This window comes from Salmo salar, chromosome 28 (genome assembly GCF_965601325.2).
Source record: "Salmo salar chromosome 28, fSalSal1, whole genome shotgun sequence".
Lineage (NCBI taxonomy): Eukaryota > Metazoa > Chordata > Actinopteri > Salmoniformes > Salmonidae > Salmo > Salmo salar.
Window position 1 is genome coordinate 14078880 of NC_138318.1, and position 20665 is coordinate 14099544.

A 20665-nucleotide genomic window follows, 5' to 3' on the forward strand; every position below is an offset into this window, starting at 1 on the left:
TTTGTGGTTTGGCAGCTCCAGTATCTCCCGTTTTGTCTTAAACATGTGCAGCAGTTGTGCTTTTATGAAGGATACCACCTTCCTGCTCTTTGCTAGGAAGCGAGACATTGGATTCACTGACATTGTTTTTTGAGATGCTAGATTAATAACGTGAGCAATGCATCCTATCTGTGGCCCCAATCCAACTTCCACATTGCAACTACTTCCCTTAGCTCTTCCCCCAAGTTTACACTGGTGTGACTACTCTCAAGGGGACATGTTTGAAGGACATGGCTTTTTATCTCCCACTCTGCCGTAATGAAATGAGCCGTTACAGTTAAGGTAGCTCTCTGTAGCTCTAGACGTCCAGCTGTCTGTTAGAGCAACAGACAGCGTTTCTGACAACTCGCTCTCAAGTTGTTATTTTGTATACGGCATAATGTCTGGGCAAAATGTGTACGGGAAGGAATAGTGATGCGCGGCTCGACCACTTTAAACATGTTCCTGAACCCTGCATTCTCTACCACAGAGAAGGGTCTCATATTTGCCGCTATGAATTTTGCTATCGCTGCGTTGATTTCTTTAGCCCTACCGGAGTCGGCCGCATATTGTTGCTTGAAGTCTGTGGGGAGAAGCGGTTTAATCTTTTCGCCTAATCCCACCGATTTGCACTTTGGGGTGATGTTACTTGTATTGCCACTCGAATAGGCTATCGGCAAATAAACAGAGCCTACATGTTGTAGAAGTTTTATCCACCACTCGTTGGCAATCCCGTTATAGTTTACAGGGAAACAGAAATGTTCCCAGACGGCAGACCTGAATGATACTGGGAAGTCTTCTAGTTCTGGCTCGCCAATGCTTGCCATGTTGCTCCTTTGCTAACTGCTAATTCCTTCATAAGCTAATTGCTGCTACGACGGTCTCTCAGCTCTGTTCTCGCTGGAGTGAAATAACTAATGAGCTGAGCTGCAGACAACTATAAACAACTTTACTACTATGTGGATATTTTTCCCACGTTCATTTATACGCCATTGGTTTATGCAATAATATATTTTTTTACAATTATATATTTTCCTAGCTATAATATATGATTCATGTATTGTTCGGTTCGCAGTGCATACCGAACCGTGCACGGTGGACCCTGTACCGAAAAGTTCAATACGAATACACGTACCGTTTCACCCCTAATATATACACAAACATACACAGTACCAGTCAAAAGTTTGGACACCTACTCATTCAAGGATTTATCTAACTTTTTTACTATTTCCTACATTGTAGAATAATAGTAAGGACATCCAAACTATGAAATAACACATATGGAATCATGTAGTAAGCAACAACAAAAAAGTATTAAACAAGTCATTTTATATAAGATTCTTCAAAATAGCCACCCTTTGCACACTCTTGGCATTCTCTCAACCAGCTTCATGGGGTGGTCACCTGGAATGCATTTCAATTAACAGGTGTGCCATTATAAAAGTTAATTTGTGTAATGTCCTTCTTATTAAAGCATTTGAGCAAATCAGTTGTGTTGTGACAAGGTAGGGGTGGTATATAGAAGATACAACACATACAAAAAACAAATGAGCATGCTTTGTAATGTTTATCAAACAATAGATGTATTACTAGTAAGAAGTGATGCGGTAAATTGCTAAATTTGATAAAAATGTTTGTGACCCGAGTATTTTAACCAAAATATCACAGATGAGACATAACGTTCAGCTGCCCCTTTAAGGCCAAGAGGTTACCGTAGCTAAAAAGGGCACTCGAGCCACTGGAGTTGTCAGTTAGTGTGCCGGCCTGTGAGATATGAGAATATGACTAGTAGCCAATGTGTCTTCGCAGAAGAATACTCAGATATTGCAAAACAACCTAGCTTGTGAACAAAACAATGTCAATAGCCAAGAAACACGAGGACAAAGGTTCACTTTAGTAGACTTGAGTAAATTAGACAACTTCTACATGCGCAGCGCTTCTAAACATTTCTTCACTTCAATCACGGTGCACACAGCTCCCCAGCCAGGCAGTGTTGATGAGCGAGGTGGGATATATTTAAGCAATAAGGCCCTTAGCCCTGGTATATTAGCCATATATCACAAACCCCCGAGGTAAGAGGTCGACCAATTAACCGGCATGGCCGATTTCAAGTTTTCATAACAATCTGTAATCGGCATTTTTGGATGCCGATCACATTGCACTCCACGAGGAGACTGCATGGCATGCTGACCGCCTGTTATGCGAGTGCAGCAAGGAGCCAAGGTAAGTTGCTAGCTAGCATTAAAATCTTATCTTAACATAATCACTAGTTAAACTAGTAATATCATCAACCGTGTGTCGTTATCTAGCTTGTCCTGCAATGCATATAATCAATGCGGGGACTGTTAATTTAGCATCGAATCACAGCCTACTTCGCCAAACGGGTGATGATTTAACAAGCGCATTCGCGAAAAATAGCACTGTCGTTGCACCAGTGTACCTAACCATAAACATCAATGCCTTTCTTGAAATATTTAGTTAATATTGCCTGCTAACATTAATTTATTTTAACCCGGGAAATTGTGTCACTTCTCTTGCGTTCTGTGCAAGCAGAGTCAGGGTATATGCAGCAGTTTGGGCCGCCTGGCTCGTTGTGAACTGTGTGAAGACCATTTCTTCCTAACAAAGACCGTAATAAATTTGCCAGAATTTTACATAATTATGACATAACATTGAAGGTTGTGCAATGGAACAGCAATATTTAGACTTAGGGATGCCACCTGTTCGATAAAATACGGAACGGTTCCGTATTTCACTGAAAGAATAAACTTTTTGTTTTCAAAATGATAATTTCCGGATTTTACCATATTAATGACCTAAGGCTCGTATTTCTGTGTGTTATTATAATTAAGTCTATGATTTAATATAGCAGTCTGACTGAGCGGTGGTAGGCAGCAGCAGGCTCGTAAGCATTCTGAAACCCCACCTCTTTAAGGAATACCTGGGATAGGATAAAGTAACCCCCCCCCCCCCCCCCCCCCCTTAAAAAATGTAGATGCACTATTGTAAAGTGGTTGTTCCACTGGATATTATAAGGTGAATGCACCAATTTGTAAGTGCTAAATGACATAAATGTAATGTAAATGCATTCATTCAAACAGCACTTTCCTGCATTTGCCAGTAGCTCTTCAAGCATTGCGCTGTTTATGACTTCAAGCCTATCAACTCTCGAGATTAGGCTGGTAATACTACAGTGCGTACAAGAACATCCAATAGTCAAAGGTATATGAAATACAAATGAGAGAGAAATAGTCCTATAATTCCTACAATCTAAAACTTCTAAACTGAGAATATTGAAGACTCATGTTAAAAGGAACCATCAGCTTTCATATGTTCCCATGTTCTGAGCAAGGAACTGAAACGTTAGCTTTTTTACATGGCACATATTGCACTTTTACTTTCTTCTCCAACACTGTGTTTTTCCATTATTTAAACCAAATTGAACATGTTTCATTATTTATTTGAGACTAAATTGATTTTAATTATGTATTAAGTTAAAATAAAAGGGTTCATTCAGTACTGTTGTAATTGTCATTATTACAAATATTAAAATAAAAAATTAATCAATAAAAAATTTACAAATAAATTAAAAACGGCGGATTAATCGGTATCGGCTTTTTTTGGTCCTCCAATTATCGGTATCGGCATTGAAAAATCATAATCGGTCGGCCTCTACCCGAGGTGACTTATTGCTATTATAAACTGGTTACCAATGTAATTAGAGCAGTAAAAAAAAAAAAAAAAAAAAATTGTCATACCCGTGGTGTACGGTCTGATATACTACGGCTGTCAACCAATTAGCATTCAGGGCTCTAACCACCTAGATATATACAGTACCAGTCAAAAGTTGACACACCTACTCATTAAAGGGTTTTTCTTTATTTTAACTATTTTCTACATTGTAGAATAATAGTGAAGACATCAAAACTATGAAATAACACATGGAATCATGTAGTAATCACGAAAGTGTTAAATCAAAAATATATTTTATATTTGAGACTTCAAAGAAGCCACCCTTTGCCTTGACAGCTTTGCACACTCTTGGCATTCTCTCAACAAGCTTCACCTGGAATGCTTTTCCAACAGTCTTGAATGAGTTCCCACATATGCTGAGCACTTGCTGGCTGCTTTTCCTTCACTCTGCGGTCCAACTCATCCCAAACTATCTCAAATGAGTTGATGTCAGGTGATTGTGGAGGCCAGGTCATCTGATGCAGAACTCCATCACTCTCCTTCTTGGTCAAATAGCCCTTACACAGCCTGGGGTGTGTTGGGTCATTGTCCTGTTGAAAAACAAATGATAGTCCCACTAAGCGCAAACCAGATGGGATGGTGTATCGCTGCAGAATGCTGTGGTAGCCATGCTGGTTAACTGTGCCTTCAATTCTAAATAAATCACAGACAGTATCACCAGCAAAGGTCCCCCTCCTCCTCCATGCTTCACGGTGGGAACCACACATGCAGAGATTATCCAGTCACCCACTCTGTCTCACAAAGACATGGCAGTTGGTAACAAAAATCTCAGATTTGGACTCACCAGACCAAAGGGCAGATGTCCAATGGTCTAATGTCCATTGCTCGTGTTTCTTGGCCCAAGCAAGTCTCTTCCTATTATTGGTGTCTTTTTAGTAGTGGTTTCTTTGCAGCAATTCAACCATGAAGGCCTGATTCACGCAGTCTCCTCTGAACAGTTGATGTTGAGATTTGGGCAGCAATCTGAGGTGCAGTTAACTCTAATGAATTTATCCTCTGCAGCAGAGTTAACTCTGGGTCTTCCTTTCCTGTAGCGGTCCTCATGAGAGCCAGTTTCATCATAGAGATGATGTTTTTTGCAACTGCACTTGAAGAAACTTTCAATATTCTTGACATTTTCCAGATTGACTGACCTTCATGGTTGGTAAAAAATCTGAGTGGCTGGTAGATTTCTTAATCCACCTGCCACAGTGGCTGGTGGACCAAAAACGTAGTTTCAAAGCCCTGTTGGTCAACCATGATTTGCCAGTGCCGTGATAAGATTGTCTGGCTAGCTTACACTGTTTTAGAGGAATGATTACATAAATTGTTAAAATGTTACTGCCAATATGCCAACATTCCATTCAAACAATGCAGTCAATCCACAGCCATATACTTGCTGCAGGAGATGCAGTTGTAAATGCAACAAGTACTGATATTGTATCTCATAATAAGACAGATCTCCAAGAAAACTAACATTTCAACATTCATGGTCTGTTTACATTAGTCTTAATTTAGAAAATGTGTATAAAACCCATATAAACTGTATTTATAATTGTATGACAATATTTTAGGTTGACATTTTAGGTTCACATACCTTGTATATTTATGCATAAGTAAAATCAGGAGTATGCCTTTACTGTCATTCATTCCAATTAGAGTGGTTTGGATTTCTCCCTGACCAATATGACTACAATTTTACCCAATTCTTGAACTATTAACGTCTACGTACGACATAGCCCTGTAGTAATTAAATAGGATCTCTATGGGTACAGCACCGTTCCGTATTTTGTGATCTAGCGACAAGTGTGGAGTTAGAGTTCAGGTCATAGAAATATAATTATATGTATATGATTCAGATACTACCGTAGCCGGTGATGATGGCATCTTGACATGCCCCCTTCCAGTCACACAAAACTAACTAACGTTAGCCTTACGTTTTATAAAGCATATTCTGTAACGCTACAGGCTCACACAACGCCTTTTTCTAGATAACGATGATAATTCAGTGTTTGTTTACCGTGCTCGGGGACAAAGTTAGTTAGAACAGTAACGTTAAAGTTAACACCTCAATATAGTATTTATCTTTAGCTAGCTAACGTTACTGTTACAAGCTAGCCAACAACATTGTTGAACTACACAAAGCGATTTCCGGTTACCCACTTTCGTCTCAGTTACAACAGATTTGGGGCCACAATTCTCATTTCTATGCAATCAGTATCAGTACTTAAGCAAATTATCTACCTGTTTCTTCTATCTCTTGGTCGGAATCTGCCTCTGAATCGTCTCCATAATCCGCCAAAGAGGAGAGAAGTGCACTCTTTTTGCCGCTCGCCATTTCTCCACCGGTCGCACAACAATGACGTCACTTGCCGCGTCGCTTTTGAAAAAGGTATGCGTATTAGGGGCTCTGAGAAATGTAGTCAGAGATATTAGAAAAGGCGTAACTACGAATTCCAATATAAAAATTAATGTCGTATTGTACGACGCTCCGCCAGTTAGTAGAGCTCTTTTTAGTTTCTCAGAAACACTGAGCTAAATAGGATATTTTATAAATGTGGAGCTAATGTTGTAAACCGTGATTGACCACACACTCCAGCACAGTAGGTGGCGGCATGCACCTTAAGTTTGTTTGCGGACCACCATTATATCATAGAAGAACATTACATACGCCTCTTGGAGGAGGGAACGCAACACCCTGCTACAACTCAACTCCCCGTGGAGTGAAAAAAAGGTATGTGATTGTAGGTGCGGGCAAGGTAAGAGAGGGGAACTTTACTTTCTTTGCTTTGGTTCTGTCCAGCCCCTTTTCCCCACCTTACCGTGTGAAGGAAGAATAAATTCCCTGTAAACGGTAATATTCTCTGCCTCTATTATCCTTACCCACACCTACAATCACATACCTTTTTTTCGCTCCACGGGGAGTTGAGTTGGAGCAGGGTGTTGCGTTCCCTCCACCAAGAGGTGTACATAACATAATGGGGGCTCATCCGGGATCATTAAAACCACAGGACCCCGCTGCTCTGAGTTCTCTGTGATTGGTGATTGAGGTATGGTGGTAGGTTGTGAGTTTGGGTGACTTGTTTAGTTTACGTGTGTTCAGTAGGCTGCTGTGTACAAAATGGCTGCCTCAGCCGACTCCAAGTTTATTGAAGCGCCCTCTGTTGATCGGTTGGTGGGGTTGCATAAAGTAGACCTTTGCACCATAGCTGACCATTATGGACTCTTCGTCCCTGAGAAAGCCCTAAAGGCTGAGCTTTTGGTGCTAGTCAGGGAGCGTTTAGTGAGAAAACAAATTTTCTTGTTGAAAGATGAGGAGAGGGAGGCTTCAGGAGAGAAGACGGGTAGATCTTCCGATGCCAAGTTGGAGGACGGCGCGGAGGAAGGGGTTGCTCGTGCCCCGATTCGACCCTTTATCTTCCGCGTTGGGTCGTTCAGACGGGACCGCTAGGCTAAAGGTGAGGCTGGCCCGTTTGGAAATGGAGCAAAAAGAGAAAGAGCGCGTTAGACAGATGGAGTTTTTAATATAGAAATTAGGAAAATGGAAATAGAAGCCGACATGGAGGTGAGGATCCGACAACTGGAGCTAGACGCTGGCTCCAGTGCGATTCCACAGCCTGCCCATCATCAAGCCCACTTTGATGTAAGTAAAATAATTGCTTTTGTCCCTCCATTTCGGGAGTCAGAAGTTGATTCCTATTTCTCTGCATTTGAACGTGTGGCCACTGCGCTGCATTGGCCACTCGAAGTTTGGCCGCTCCTGTTGCAATGTAAATTGACTGGGAAAGCCCAGGGAGTAGTAGCCGCTCTCTCCCTGGAAGGCACTTTCCAGTACGATATAGTTAAAACAACCGTGTTGCGGGCTTATGAGTTGGTGCCTGAAGCTTATAGGCAGGGCTTCAGGAACCACAAAAAACTTCCTCTCACCACTTTTGATGAGTTTGCTAGGGACAAAGAGTCTCTGTTTAATCGCTGGTGTCCAGCCAGCAAATATAACACATTTCCTGATATTCAGGAGTTGATGCTGTTGGAGGATTTAAAAGAAACCTGCCTGATAGAATTGTAGCTCATTTAAATGAACAGAAAGTGGCGACATTGGCCCATGCAGCAGTGTTGGCAGATGAGTACGCTTTGACACACAAAACTGTCTTTGGTGCGCCTCGTTTTGAAGGCCGAACGATTACGTCATCAGTGCCTTGTTCGGGTCGGTTTTCCGACGACGACCCTAAGCCTTCGCACGAAATCCGTGAATATTTTTACTGTCACTAAAAGGGTGATTGCGGACTGCCCGGTTTTGAAAAATAAACCGAAACAGTTCTTGTCACCATCCCCTAAATTAAAAAGTGTGGGTTTAGTCCAGTCTTTGGCTCGTCCGTTGGACCTACTTATTGATTCAGCATTTGGGAAACCGGATCCTATCTATGCTCCGTTTATCTCTGCTGGTTGTGTTTCCTTAACTGGAGAACTAACGGATCAAAAGCCCATACAAATCTTACGAGACACCGGGGCTGCACAGTCAGTAATCGTTACTGATGCTTTACCCTGGTCTCCTGAAGCATATTGTGGCTTGCATGTCATATTACAGGGTATAGAGACAAAAACCGTATCTGTACCATTACACTAGGTCCACTTTAGGGTCAGACTTGGTATCAGGAAGTTTCCGTGTTGGTGTGTTGTCTACACTGCCATTAAAAGGAGTCACATTGGTACTAGGGAACGATATCGCTGTTGGTAAAGTGACTCCTGTGTTAGAAGTAATAGACAACCCAGAAATCAAAACTGCAGATGATAAATTGGTTCAAGCATTTCCCCATGTTTTTCCTGCTTGTGTGTTAACCTGTCTGGGCTAGGGGGCAGTATTTTCACGGCCGGATGAAAAACGTACCCAATTTAAACAGGTTACTACTCTGGCTCAGAAACTAGAATATGCATATTATTAGTAGATTTGGATAGAAAACACGCTGAAGTTTCTAAAACTGTTTGAATGGTGTCTGTGAGTATAACAGAACTCATATGGCAGGCAAAAACCTGAGAAAAAATCCAACCAGGAAGTGGATCGTAGTTTTTCAAGACTGGGCCTATTCAGTATACAGTGACTTAGGGTTCAATTTGCACTTCATAAGGCTTCCACTAGATGTCAACAGTCTTTAGAACGTGTTTCAGGCTTTTGCAGTCAACAGAGAGCGAACAAGACCTCCTGGAGTCTGATGACCGAGAGAATGACAGGCCACAATTATGCTCGTTCACGTGAGGAGGTAGCTGTGTTCCATGACGTTTTTCAAGACATTGGAATCGTTCGGTTGGAATATTCCTGAAGTTTTACGTTAAAAAGGTCCTAAAGATTGATGTTTTACAACGTTTGACATGTTTCAACGAACGTAAATATAATTTTATGTCGTGAAATTTTCGGCGCGCTTCCTATATTTGGAGTAGCTTACTGAACGCGCAAACAACAAGGAGTTATTTGGACATAAATTATGGACTTTATCGAACAAAGCAACATTTATTGTGGACCTGGGATTTCTGGAAATGCCTTCTGATGAAGATCATCAAAGGTAAGTGAATATTTCTAATGCTATTTATGATTTTAGATGACTCCAAAATGGCGGGTATCTGTATTGCCTGGTGTATTTTTCTGAGCGCAGTACTCAGATTATTGCAGTGTGCTTTCCCCGTGAAGCTTTTTTTGAAATCTGTCACAACGGTTGCATAAAGGAGATGTTCATCTATAATTCTTTGAATAACAGTTTAATATTTTATCAACGTTTATGATGAGTATTTTTGTAAATTGTTGTGCTGATTTACCGGCAGTATTGGAGGCAAAATATTTTCTGAATGTCACGCGCCAATGTAAAATGCTGTTTTTGGATATAAATATGAACTTTATCGAACAAAACATACATGTATTGTGTAACATAATGTCCTAGGAGTGTCATCTGATGAAGATCGTCAAAGGTTAGTGCTTCATTTCGCTGTGTTTTGGGTTTTATTGACACATGTCCTTGCTTGGAAAATGGCTGTGTGATTATTTTTGTCTATGTACTCTCCTAACATAATCTAATGTTTTTCTTTCGCTGTAAAGCCTTTTTGAAATCGGACAATGTAGTTACATCAAGGAGACGTGTATCTTTAAAATGGTGTAAAATAGTCGTATGTTTGAGAAAGTTGAATTATGACATTTTGTTGTTTTTGAATTTGCCGCCCTGATATTTCACTGGCTGTGTCCCGCAGGTGGGACGCTACCGTCCCACCTAGCCCATAGAAGTTAACAAGGGCACAATCTCACAAGCTGGGAGATGTGGTGGATTTGTCTATTTCAATTTTTTGAGAATGTTGAGGTAGAAGACAATTCACCGACTTCCTTCGTCAAGGCCGACGTTTTTTACCCCAGTAAAAACTAAGGCAGGGGAAAGCGAAATCACACACCAATTACATGACATTCTTTTGTCTGTCACCCCCGAGAAGGTGATTGAATGTCAAAAGGGAGACACCAGTCTTCGCAAGTGTTTTGCTTCGGGAATTTCCATTGAGGAAGCTAAACTATGGAGACCGCCTACTTTATAGAAGCAGGAGTTTTGATGCGTAAATGGGCAGCTCATAACACAGTTAGTAACTGGAGTGAAGTGTTTCAAGTGGTTGGTCCTACACCGTTCCAACAGCATGTGCTGTCACTCGCCCGTGACCAGGCGTGGTCCGGACATTTGGGGATCACGAAGACTTATAACTGAGTCCTTCAACATTTTTTTATGGCCAGGTTTGAAGTCTGATGTTATCCAATTTTGTAAAACATGTCATGTATGTCAACTCACTGGGAAAGCGAATAAAACAGTTCCTTGTGCGCCGCTCTGCCCGATTCCTGTGGTGGGGGAACCGTTTAAACGAGTGATAATCGATTGTGTAGGTCTGTTACCGAAAACCAGGTCAGGTAACCAGTTCTTACTAACAATAATGTGCAGTGCTACTCGATACCTAGAGGCTATCCCTCTTCATACTATAACGGCTAAGACTGTGGTGAAGGCACTAGTGAGGTTTTTCTCTACGTTTGGACTCCCTAAAGTAATCCAAACTGATCATGGAACCAACTTTATGTCAAAACTCTTCTCAAATGTGTTGCACTGTGTATTTCCCATCAGGTCTCCAGTCTGTGTCACCTGGGGAGTCAAGGAGCCCTCGAACGCTGGCATCAGACGCTAAAGGCGATGCTACGCAAGTATTGCATGGATACCAGTATCGATTGGGATGAGGGGGTGCCCTTTGTCCTATTTGCTATCAGGGAAACAATACAAGAGTCCTTAGGGTTCAGCCCTGCTAACCTTGTTTGGACACACCCCACGGGGTCCACTAAAAGTTTTGAAGGAGCATATCCTATCTCCTACACACAGTAGTGCCCCTAAAAATGTGTTGGATTATGTCAGTAAGATGCGGAAGAGACTGCACGCCGCATGTGCGTTAGCCCAAAAGTCTCTCTCCTCATCTCAAAAACGCATGAATTTACATTACGACAAAGAGGCTGTTGGCCGTTCTTTTGCACCAGGGGATCAAGTTTTAGTTCTGTTGCCAATCCCTGGCTCATCTCTGTCGGCACGTTTTTCTGGCCCATATCTTGTGGAAAAGAAACTCAGTGACACCAATTATGTGATAAAGACCCCAGATTGTAGGCGTTCTTCCCGTGTGTGTCATGTTAACATGCTGAAAGCATATTATATGCGTGACTCTCCAGACAGCTCCTCAGGTAAGCCGGTCCAGCCCGCTGTCTCCAGTGTGGCTGCGGTGGTGCTGAAGCCTGGCTGGGACCTAGAGGAGGATAAGGAGGACGGGTTGGAGTTACACCATACGTTACAGCAGTGTGAACGCTTATGTAATTCGGAGATCCTGAAAAAGTTACCCTCTCAAATGGAACATTTGGATAACGATCAAACTAATGATCTTGTCCTATTGATAAATAGTTTTCTCAATGTGTTTCAGGACGTTCCAAGTTGCATGTCCATCTTGGAACATGACGTGGTTGTGGGGAATGCTGCTCATATACGTCAGCATCCGTACCAGGTTAACGCTAAGGAAAGGGAGGTAATGAAAAGTGAGGTAGCTAATTTATTACAGAATGACATGGAAAAACCCAGTAACCGCTCCTGGAGTTCCCCGTGTATTCTTGTTCCTAAGCCTGACTGTATGTCCCGCTTATGTACGGACTGTCATCGCGTAAATGCAGTTACAAAGTCTGATTATTTTCCCTCTACCTCGCTTAGATGACTGCATTGATAGAATTGGCTCTGCTACTTACTTTAGTAAGTTAGATATGCTAAAGGTTATTGGCAGGTGCCTCTGACCTCTCGAGCTTCTGACATCTCGGCTTTCGTGACGCATGATAACTTCGTACAATACACTGTGATGCCCTTTGGAATGTGTAATGCACCTGCTACTTTTCAGTGCCTAGTTAACATTGTGTTCGCGGATGTGCCAAATTGTACTGCTTACCTTGACGATGTGATGATTCATTCGTCTACTTGGTCTGAACATCGCGCCACCTTGAAAAGTGTGTTTCAGCGATTGGAGAATGCTTCTTTAACCCTCAATTTGGCCAAGTGTGAGTTTGGGAAGGATACTGTGACTTACTTAGGGAAGCAGGTGGGACGAGGTCAAGTGCGCCCAATATCTGGCAAAGTGGAAGCAATTGTTGCTTTTCCTGCTCCCACGACTCGCCGCCAGTTGCGCAGATTCCTGGGGATGGTAGGGTACTATCGTACGTTCTGTAAGAATTTTTCAACGGTAGTAGCTCCCCTTACATCTCTGCTTAGTCCCAAAGTACCATTTAAGTGGTCCCAGGAATGTAACTATGCTTTTGAGTCCGCCAAAGCGCTACATTGTAGTGCCTCAGTGCTTGCCGCCCCCAACTTTGACAAACCTTTTAAGTTGGAGGCAGACCATTGTATAGTGGGGTTGGGTGCAGTTCTCTTGCAGGAAGATGAAGAGGGAGTGGATGATCGGCCCGTCAGTTTCTTCTCCCATAAGTTCAACTCGTGTCAGTCAAGGTACTCCACCATTGAACAAGAGACACTGGCTTTATTGCTAGCCTTACAGTTTTTTGAGGTATATGTGGGCTCCAGTGCCTTGCCTGTACTGGTCTTCACGGACCATAATCCTTTAGTGTTTCTAAAGCAAATGTACAATCAGAACTCTGATTGTACAAGGATACAATATACAGATTCACTATGTGAAGGGTTCGGTGAACGTGATTGCCGACGCTCTCTCACGGGTTTAGTAACTGGGGATGCGTGTTGGTTTAGTTGTTGCAAAATGGAAGTTTGCAGGTTTTGGGGTGGGCGTGTTATGTTCCCCAGTTTCTGTGTTGTGGCTTTGTATGTGTGTGTATTTCAGGAAATGGCTTCCTGGATTCCAAAGCAGCTGATTTGGAATCCAGGAAGCCATTTCCTAAAATACACACACACATACAAACCCACAACACAGAAACTGGGGAACATAAGAAGAAGAAGAAGAAAGTGAAGATGATAACAACGCTCCACCCAACAGACTGTCGAACAATCACTTTAACGTTGTAGTGCTGTGTCACGCGGTTGCTAAACTAATCGTCACACAATCCCTTCTAAAAGTCAGGTTATGTGTCAAGAAACCTTCCTATTTTCCTAGAAAGTTAGTAATGTCACGATTTCTAAGCTATACGATATTTATTTTTATTTAACCTTTATTTAACTAGGAAAGTCAGTTGAGAACAAATTATTATTTGCAATAACGGCCTATTACAGAGGACAAGTTAATTATCTTAAATCCTGGAAAAGATTTGTAATGTTCACCATGTTCACATAATTCTTAATCGTGTTGTTTTTTGTGCTAGTGCCCAATTGACTCCCATTAGGCAGGTTTCCATTGACCCAGGTTTATTCTACAAAAGCAATGTTGGCAAAAAAAATATTACGACATGTGTAATGGAAACGGTAGATATAGAATACATTTTCTAAAGATCAACAACATTTTTATTTGTTCAACAGGTGGTTTTGTATTTTGTGTATCTTTATTGCAGAAAAAAAAAATCAAATACATTTTGATTGCTGAATACTTTTCAAGATACGCTGGGCACGTGATGTCATAACGTACTAGAAGCTCTACTCCATATTTCATTCTAAATGTCTACTGCTTGCAAAATAAAACAATTCTACTATAAAAATTGTTTCTTTGCAGGCAAGGATTGTCCTGACTTTCAAGAATGACTGAATTGGTTTGCCTTGCTTTTCTGGTTGGCTGGCAAGTTTCACCATCTAATTATTTCAGATCTACAGGAGTTCAAGTTTTACCATGGCATGGATGTGGCGACATGAGAATGATTATAAACTGGGTGGTTCGAACCCTAAATGCTGATTGGCTGACAGTTGTGGTGAATCAGACTGTATACCACGGGTATGACAAAAGTTATTTTTACTGCTCTAATTACGTTGGTAACCAGTTTATAATAGCAATAAGGCACCTCAGGGGTTTGTGATAAATGGCCAATATACCACGGCTGTCTTCAGAACCATATACCACACCCCCTCTTGCCTTATAGCTTAATTAGAATATGGCAAATATTAGTAAATGATTGCATTCTATCCATGCTGGCTTTCCCTGACTACCTAAGACATGAAACTTGAGGTGGGAGGGCATACAGGCTGTCGCAAATTTACTAATGCACAATTTGCCTAAATGGGTCATGGCAACTCTTCAACCACTACATTTCTATTACATGGTGAAGGTTTTTCAAGATCTGTTTTATTGGGTGGGTGACATCTTTACGTTCAGCTGTTTTTATCGACACAATATAGCTAAATGGAAACGCACCTTAGCAGGCAAATGTTGCTTCTATTTTATATGGCAACTTTGTAAATGTAAAGAAAAAAATCACTGGACAAGTTAATGGAAACATAGCTGTTGACTCCTTGAAGACGAGCTATCTTTGTCGAAATCTACCCAGAATGCACCGCACGGCCATTGGCAACGTATGGGCAAAGTACACAGTAGGTTTTAATACGATTCCAATGGAGTTTCCCCACCCCTTAAAAGTATCTCTAATACACAGTAGGTTTTAATACAATTCCATTGATGTTTCCCAGGCAAAACCTTCTCAAACCTCAGTAGCACTGATAAGTTTTCATTTCTTTCACCCTATTTCCTACTGACCAACCTTTTGGCCTCAATCACTAGCCTCCCTTCCCCTCTTTTTTTTTTAAATATCATCTATTGACATAGATAGTTGGCCCCCAGAAATGACTCCTGTTGTGTATTGATATTGTAGTTTGTCCCTTTAGGACACCTGTAACACCCCACTGCTTACGCACATTGGAATGTTTTGTTCTGTGAAACGAGTTAAACAATGCCCACGTTAGTTTCTACTCCCGTCCTTATATTAGTTGTATAAGTAATACAGTGCGCTATATTAAGAGTGCATGTCTACTTATATTAAATATATCATTATTAATATAAGCCTACTGTATGATAGATAGTTAGCTAATTAATTTGCTAACTTTAGCCTGCTTAGCTGGAACTTCTGAAGAAGGAACATGTTTTATTTTATTTCCAAAAGATATTTCTACAATTTCCAAAAGATATATATAAAAACATATTTACTTTTTACGAGACGTGTTTGTGCAGTCATGTACATTAGTAGCACAATTTAGAACTTATTTGCATTTGTTTTTTACTTACACTTGTATGTTGACTTCTCCATTAAAGTTGTTTTTACGTTTTCACTGACTTTTCTAAGCGGATCTACAATCGTCGCAAATGTAATTTTGGGGAGTTTCAGGCCCGGAGTGAACATAATTGTACACTCGCAAAGCCGGCCAAAAACGAGGGCCGAGGGGCTTACGTTGCAAACTGCACTTGCTTGGCTAATCATTTGGACTGTCCTCCTACATGGCGACGGGGATTCCCCCAAGGACAAAAGGCAAGGGTAAGTGGACAAGGGTGTGTCTTTTAAGTGTTTGGACCACAGCCACTGTGAGTAAAAATGTTTTTTTTAAAAAGGTCTAGGAGTAAGGGACTGTTTAAAAAGTGTGAGAAAGAAAAATAATAAACCAAAAATCTCTGGTATTGGTTGGAAATATAGATACATTTGATGAATCTGTGGAACAATGGAGTAATTACACAGAACGTTAGGAGTACTTTGTGCTGGCAAATGGAATTAAAGCAGAAGTAGTTGTGCCAACATTGACTGTTATGGGAGGAAAAACATTCAATCTACTACACAGCCTAGTAATGCCTGAAAAACCTGGTGATAAATCATATGATGAAATTGTGGCTACTTTTTTAAAACAACTTTCTTCTCCCAAACCACTGATAATCGCAGAGAGATTCAGGTTTCATAAGAGAAATCAAGAGGGGGAGTCAATCTTAGAGTTTGTGGCTGTATTGAAACAGATATCTGAACACTGAATTTGGGCGAATCAGAAACGCCTTTTGACTGAGTGTAACTTAACATTGCAGAGACCAATAGAAGTGAGTATGTCATTGGAAATGGCAAATAAAGACGCTTAGCAGCTAGGTGCATCGACCCAAGTGCATAAGGTGTCTATGGATTTAAAAAGCAAGGCAGTAGGTGGCAAGCCATGCTATCGCTGTGGGAAACCAGGTCACCAAGCAGAGGAGTGTTGGTGCAGAGGTTGGGGGAAAAAAAGGTCACATCGAACGTGCATGTAAAAACAAAAAGACACAATCAAACAAAAGTACTGAACAAAGGAAAAGCGACTTCAGGAAGTACAAAAAGAAAGTTCAGAAAATGGAGCACACAGAGGGTGAATAAAGTGGTACCCTGTCTGAAGGGGATGAATGTTTGCATGTTTGTCCATTTCAGACAATGGACACAGATACTGGGTGACACCCCTACTGGATGGAAAAGCAGTACGGACGCAAGTGGACACTGGAGCAGCTATATCTTTGCTGTCTGAGGCTGTATAGAAGGAGAAACTACATCACCTCACACTACAGCCCACAAAGATGACGCTGAAAACATACAATGTTGAGACTGTTCCAGTGAGAGGAAGTATGATTGTTACAGTGGAGCTCAACAAACAGAAGGTAAAGCTACCGCACTACATTGTGAAAGGCAACCATCCAGCATTGCTAGGACACACATGGCTGGAAAATATCAAACTAAACTGGCAGGAAATTCACATGGTTGCAAAAGAGCACACAAACCTACAAAGGATATTGAGGAAACTCGCAGATGTGTTCAATGGAGAACTTGGCAGTATGAAGAACATAACAGTTAAACTGACCGGGAAACCAGACAGCAAGCTAAAATGCTTCAAAGCTAGACTTGTCCTATACGCCATAAAACCCAACATTTCAACTGAGCTAAACAGACTAGTCAAGAGTGGAGTATTGGATCCAATGTTAGTGAATGGGTTACACCCATCGTTCCAGTCTTAAAAAAGATGGATCACTCAGACTCTGTGGTGATTTCAAAGTTACTGCTAACCCAGTCTTGACTGCTGAAAAATATACACTACCCCTCATTGACGACCTCTTTTCTGGTTTAGCTAGAGGACAGACATTCAGTAAATTAGACTTATGTCAGGCCAATCTGCATATGCATGTGGACCAAGAGTCACAAGAACTGTTGACCATAGTGACTCACAAAGGACTGTATAGGTACCAGAGGCTTCCTTTTGGAATCACCTCAGCTCCGGCCTTGTTTCAGAGAGCTATGGACCAGATACTGAGCGGGCTTACCGGGGTCCAATGTTACCTCAATGATCTACTCATCACTGGCGAAGACGAGCAGGAGCACCTGAGAAACCTGGATGCTACACTACAGAGACTGGAGAAGTACAGTCTGAGTGTCCGGAAGGACAAATGCGTCAACAGTTTAGGGCTCCACAATGCGCCATCAAAGGGGAAGGCCATTGTGGAAGCTCCATCCCCACAGAACGTGAGTCAACTGAGATCATTCTTAGGACTACTGACGTTCTACACAAAGTTTGTGCCAAACCTAGCTAACATGTTAAAGCCACTGCATTAACTTTTGAACAAAACCAGACAGCTGAAGTGGACAGACCGATGTGAGGAGGCCTTCAAGAATGTAAAAACAGTTTTAGCTCAGTCAGAGGCTCTCTTCCACTTCAACCCCAACTTGCCATTACAGTTGGCATGCGATGCATTGCCTTATGGCATTGGTGCTGTTGTCTCACACATAATGCCATCAGGTGAAGAAAGGTCAATTGCTTTTGCATCACGGACGTTAAGTATAGCCGAGAGCAATTATGCACAGATAGAGTTGAAGCACTCGCCATCGTGTTCGGCGTTAAGAAATTTCATCAGTTTCTGTTTGGCTGACGATTCACACTGTTGATGGACCATAGACCCCTCACCTACACCTTTGATCCCCACACCGGCATTCCGTCGCTCGCAGCCAGCCGCATGCAGCGATGGGCATTACTGTTATCAAATCAAAGGAATGGGATTAAGAGTATATAAATATATGGATGAGCAATGTCAGAGTGGCATAGACTAAGATACAGTAAAATAGAATGCAGTATATACATCTGAGATGAGTAATGCAAAATATGTAAACATTATTAAAGTGACCAGAGTTCCATTTATTAAAGTGGCCAGTGATTTCAAGTCTATGTACAGTTGAAGTCGGGAAGTTTACATACACTTAGGTTGGAGTCATTAAAACTCGTTTTTCAACCGCTCCACAAATTTCTTGTTTACAAACTATAGTTTTGGCAAGTCGGTTAGGACATCTACTTTGTGATTGACGCAAGTAATTTTTCCAACAATTGTTTACATACAGATTATTTCACTTAGAATTCACTGTATCACAATTCCAGTGGGTCTAAAGTTTACATACAGTGAGGGAAAAAAGTATTTGATCCCCTGCTGAATTTGTACGTTTGCCCACTGACAAAGAAATGATCAGTCTATAATTTTAATGGTAGATTTATTTGAACAGTGAGAGACAGAATAACAACAAAAATATCCAGAAAAACGCATGTCAAAAATGTTATAAATTGATTTGCATTTTAATGAGGGAAATAAGTATTTGACCCCCTCTCAATCAGAAAGATTTCTGGCTCCCAGGTGTCTTTAATACAGGTAACGAACTGAGATTAGGAGCACACTCTTAAAGGGAGTGCTCCTAACCACAGCTGATTACCTGTATAAAAGACACCTGTCCACAGAAGCAATCAATCAATCAGATTCCAAACTCTCCACCATGGCCAAGACCAAAGAGCTCTCCAAGGATGTCAGGGACAAGATTGTAGACCTACACAAGGCTGGAATGGGCTACAAGACCATCGCCAAGCAGCTTGGTGCGAAGGTGACAACATTTGGTGAGATTATTCGTAAATGGAAGAAACACAAAAGAACTGTCAATCTCCCTCGGCATGGGGCTCCATGCAAGATCTCACCTCGTGGAGTTGCAATGATCATGAGAACGGTGAGGAATCAGCCCAGAACTACACGGGAGGATCTTGTCAATGATCTCAAGGCAGCTGGGACCATAGTCAACAAGAAAACAATTGGTAACACACTACGCCGTGAAGGACTGAAATCAGCGCCCGCAAGGTCCCCCTGCTCAAAAATACATATACATGCCCGTCTAAAGTTTGCCAATGAACATCTGAATGATTCAAAGGACAACTGGTGAAAGTGTTGTGGTCAGATCAGACCAAAATGGAGCTCTTTGCCATCAACTCAACTTGCCGTGTTTGGAGGAGGAGTAGGAATGCTGCCTATGACCCCAAGAGCACCATCTCCACCGTCAAACATGGAGGTGGAAACATTATGTTTTGGAGGTGTTTTTCTGCTAAGGGGACAGGACAACTTCACCGCATCAAAGGGACGATAGTCGGGGCCATGTACCGTCAAATCTTGGGTGAGAACCTCCTTCCCTCAGCCAGGGCATTGAAAATGGGTCGTGGATGGGTATTCCAGCATGACAATGACCCAAAACACACGGCCAAGGCAACAAAGAAGTGGCTCAAGAAGAAGCACATTAAGGTCCTGGAGTGGCCTAGCCAGTCTCCAGACCTTTATCCCATAGAAAATCTGTGGAGGGAGCTGAAGGTTCGAGTTGCCAAACGTCAACCTGGAAACCTTAATGACTTGGAGAAGATCTGCAAAGAGGAGTGGGACAAAATCCCTCCTGAGATGTGTGCAAACCTGGTGGCCAACTACAAGAAACGTCTGACCTCTGTGATTGCCAACAAGGGTTTTGCCACCAAGTACTAAGTCATGTTTTGCAGAGGGGTCAAATACTTATTTCCCTCATTAAAATGCAAATCATTTTATAACATTTTTGACATGCGTTTTTCAGGATTGTTTTGCTGTTATTCTGTCTCTCACTGTTCAAATAAACCTACCATTAAAATTATACACTGATCATTTCTTTGTCAGTGGGCAAACGTACAAAATCAGCAGGGGATCAAATACTTTTTTCCCCCACTGTCCACTAAGTTGACTGTGCCTTTAAACAGCTTGGAAAATTCCTGAAAATTATGTCATGGCTTTAGACGTTTCTGATAGGCTAATTGGCATCATTTGAGTCAATTGGAGGTGTACCTGTGGATGTATTTCAAGGCCTACCTTCAAACTCAGTGCCTCTTTGCTTGACATCATGGGAAAATCAAAAGAAATCAGCCAAGAAAAATTGTAAAACGAGTCCTATATCGACAACCTGAAAGGCCGCTCAGCAAGGAAGAAACCACTGCTCCAATCCGCCATAAAAAAGCCAGACTACGGTTTGCAACTGCACATGGGGACAAAGATGGTGCTTTTTGGAGAAATGTCATCTGGTCTGATGAAACAAAAATAGAACTGTTTGGCCATAATGACCATCGTTATGTTTGGAGGAAAACGGGGGATGCTTGCAAGCCGAAGAACACCATCCCAACCGTGAAGCACGGGGGTGGCAGCATCA

General features: G+C 41.7%; 1 protein-coding gene across 4 annotated transcripts in view; it reads right to left on the minus strand.

Moving 5' to 3' along the window:
* Positions 1 to 6149, minus strand: part of sap30bp (SAP30 binding protein) — a 47977-nt gene extending 41828 nt beyond the window's left edge. For all 4 annotated transcript variants that reach the window (XM_014179512.3, XM_014179511.3, XM_014179510.3 and 1 more), the window contains exon 1: positions 5995 to 6149. In XM_014179512.3, the coding sequence (XP_014034987.1) occupies positions 5995 to 6088 (94 nt within the window). In that variant the 5' untranslated portion in view covers positions 6089 to 6149. The remainder of the gene's footprint in view (positions 1 to 5994) is intronic.
* Between the last annotated feature and the right edge of the window lie 14516 nt (positions 6150 to 20665).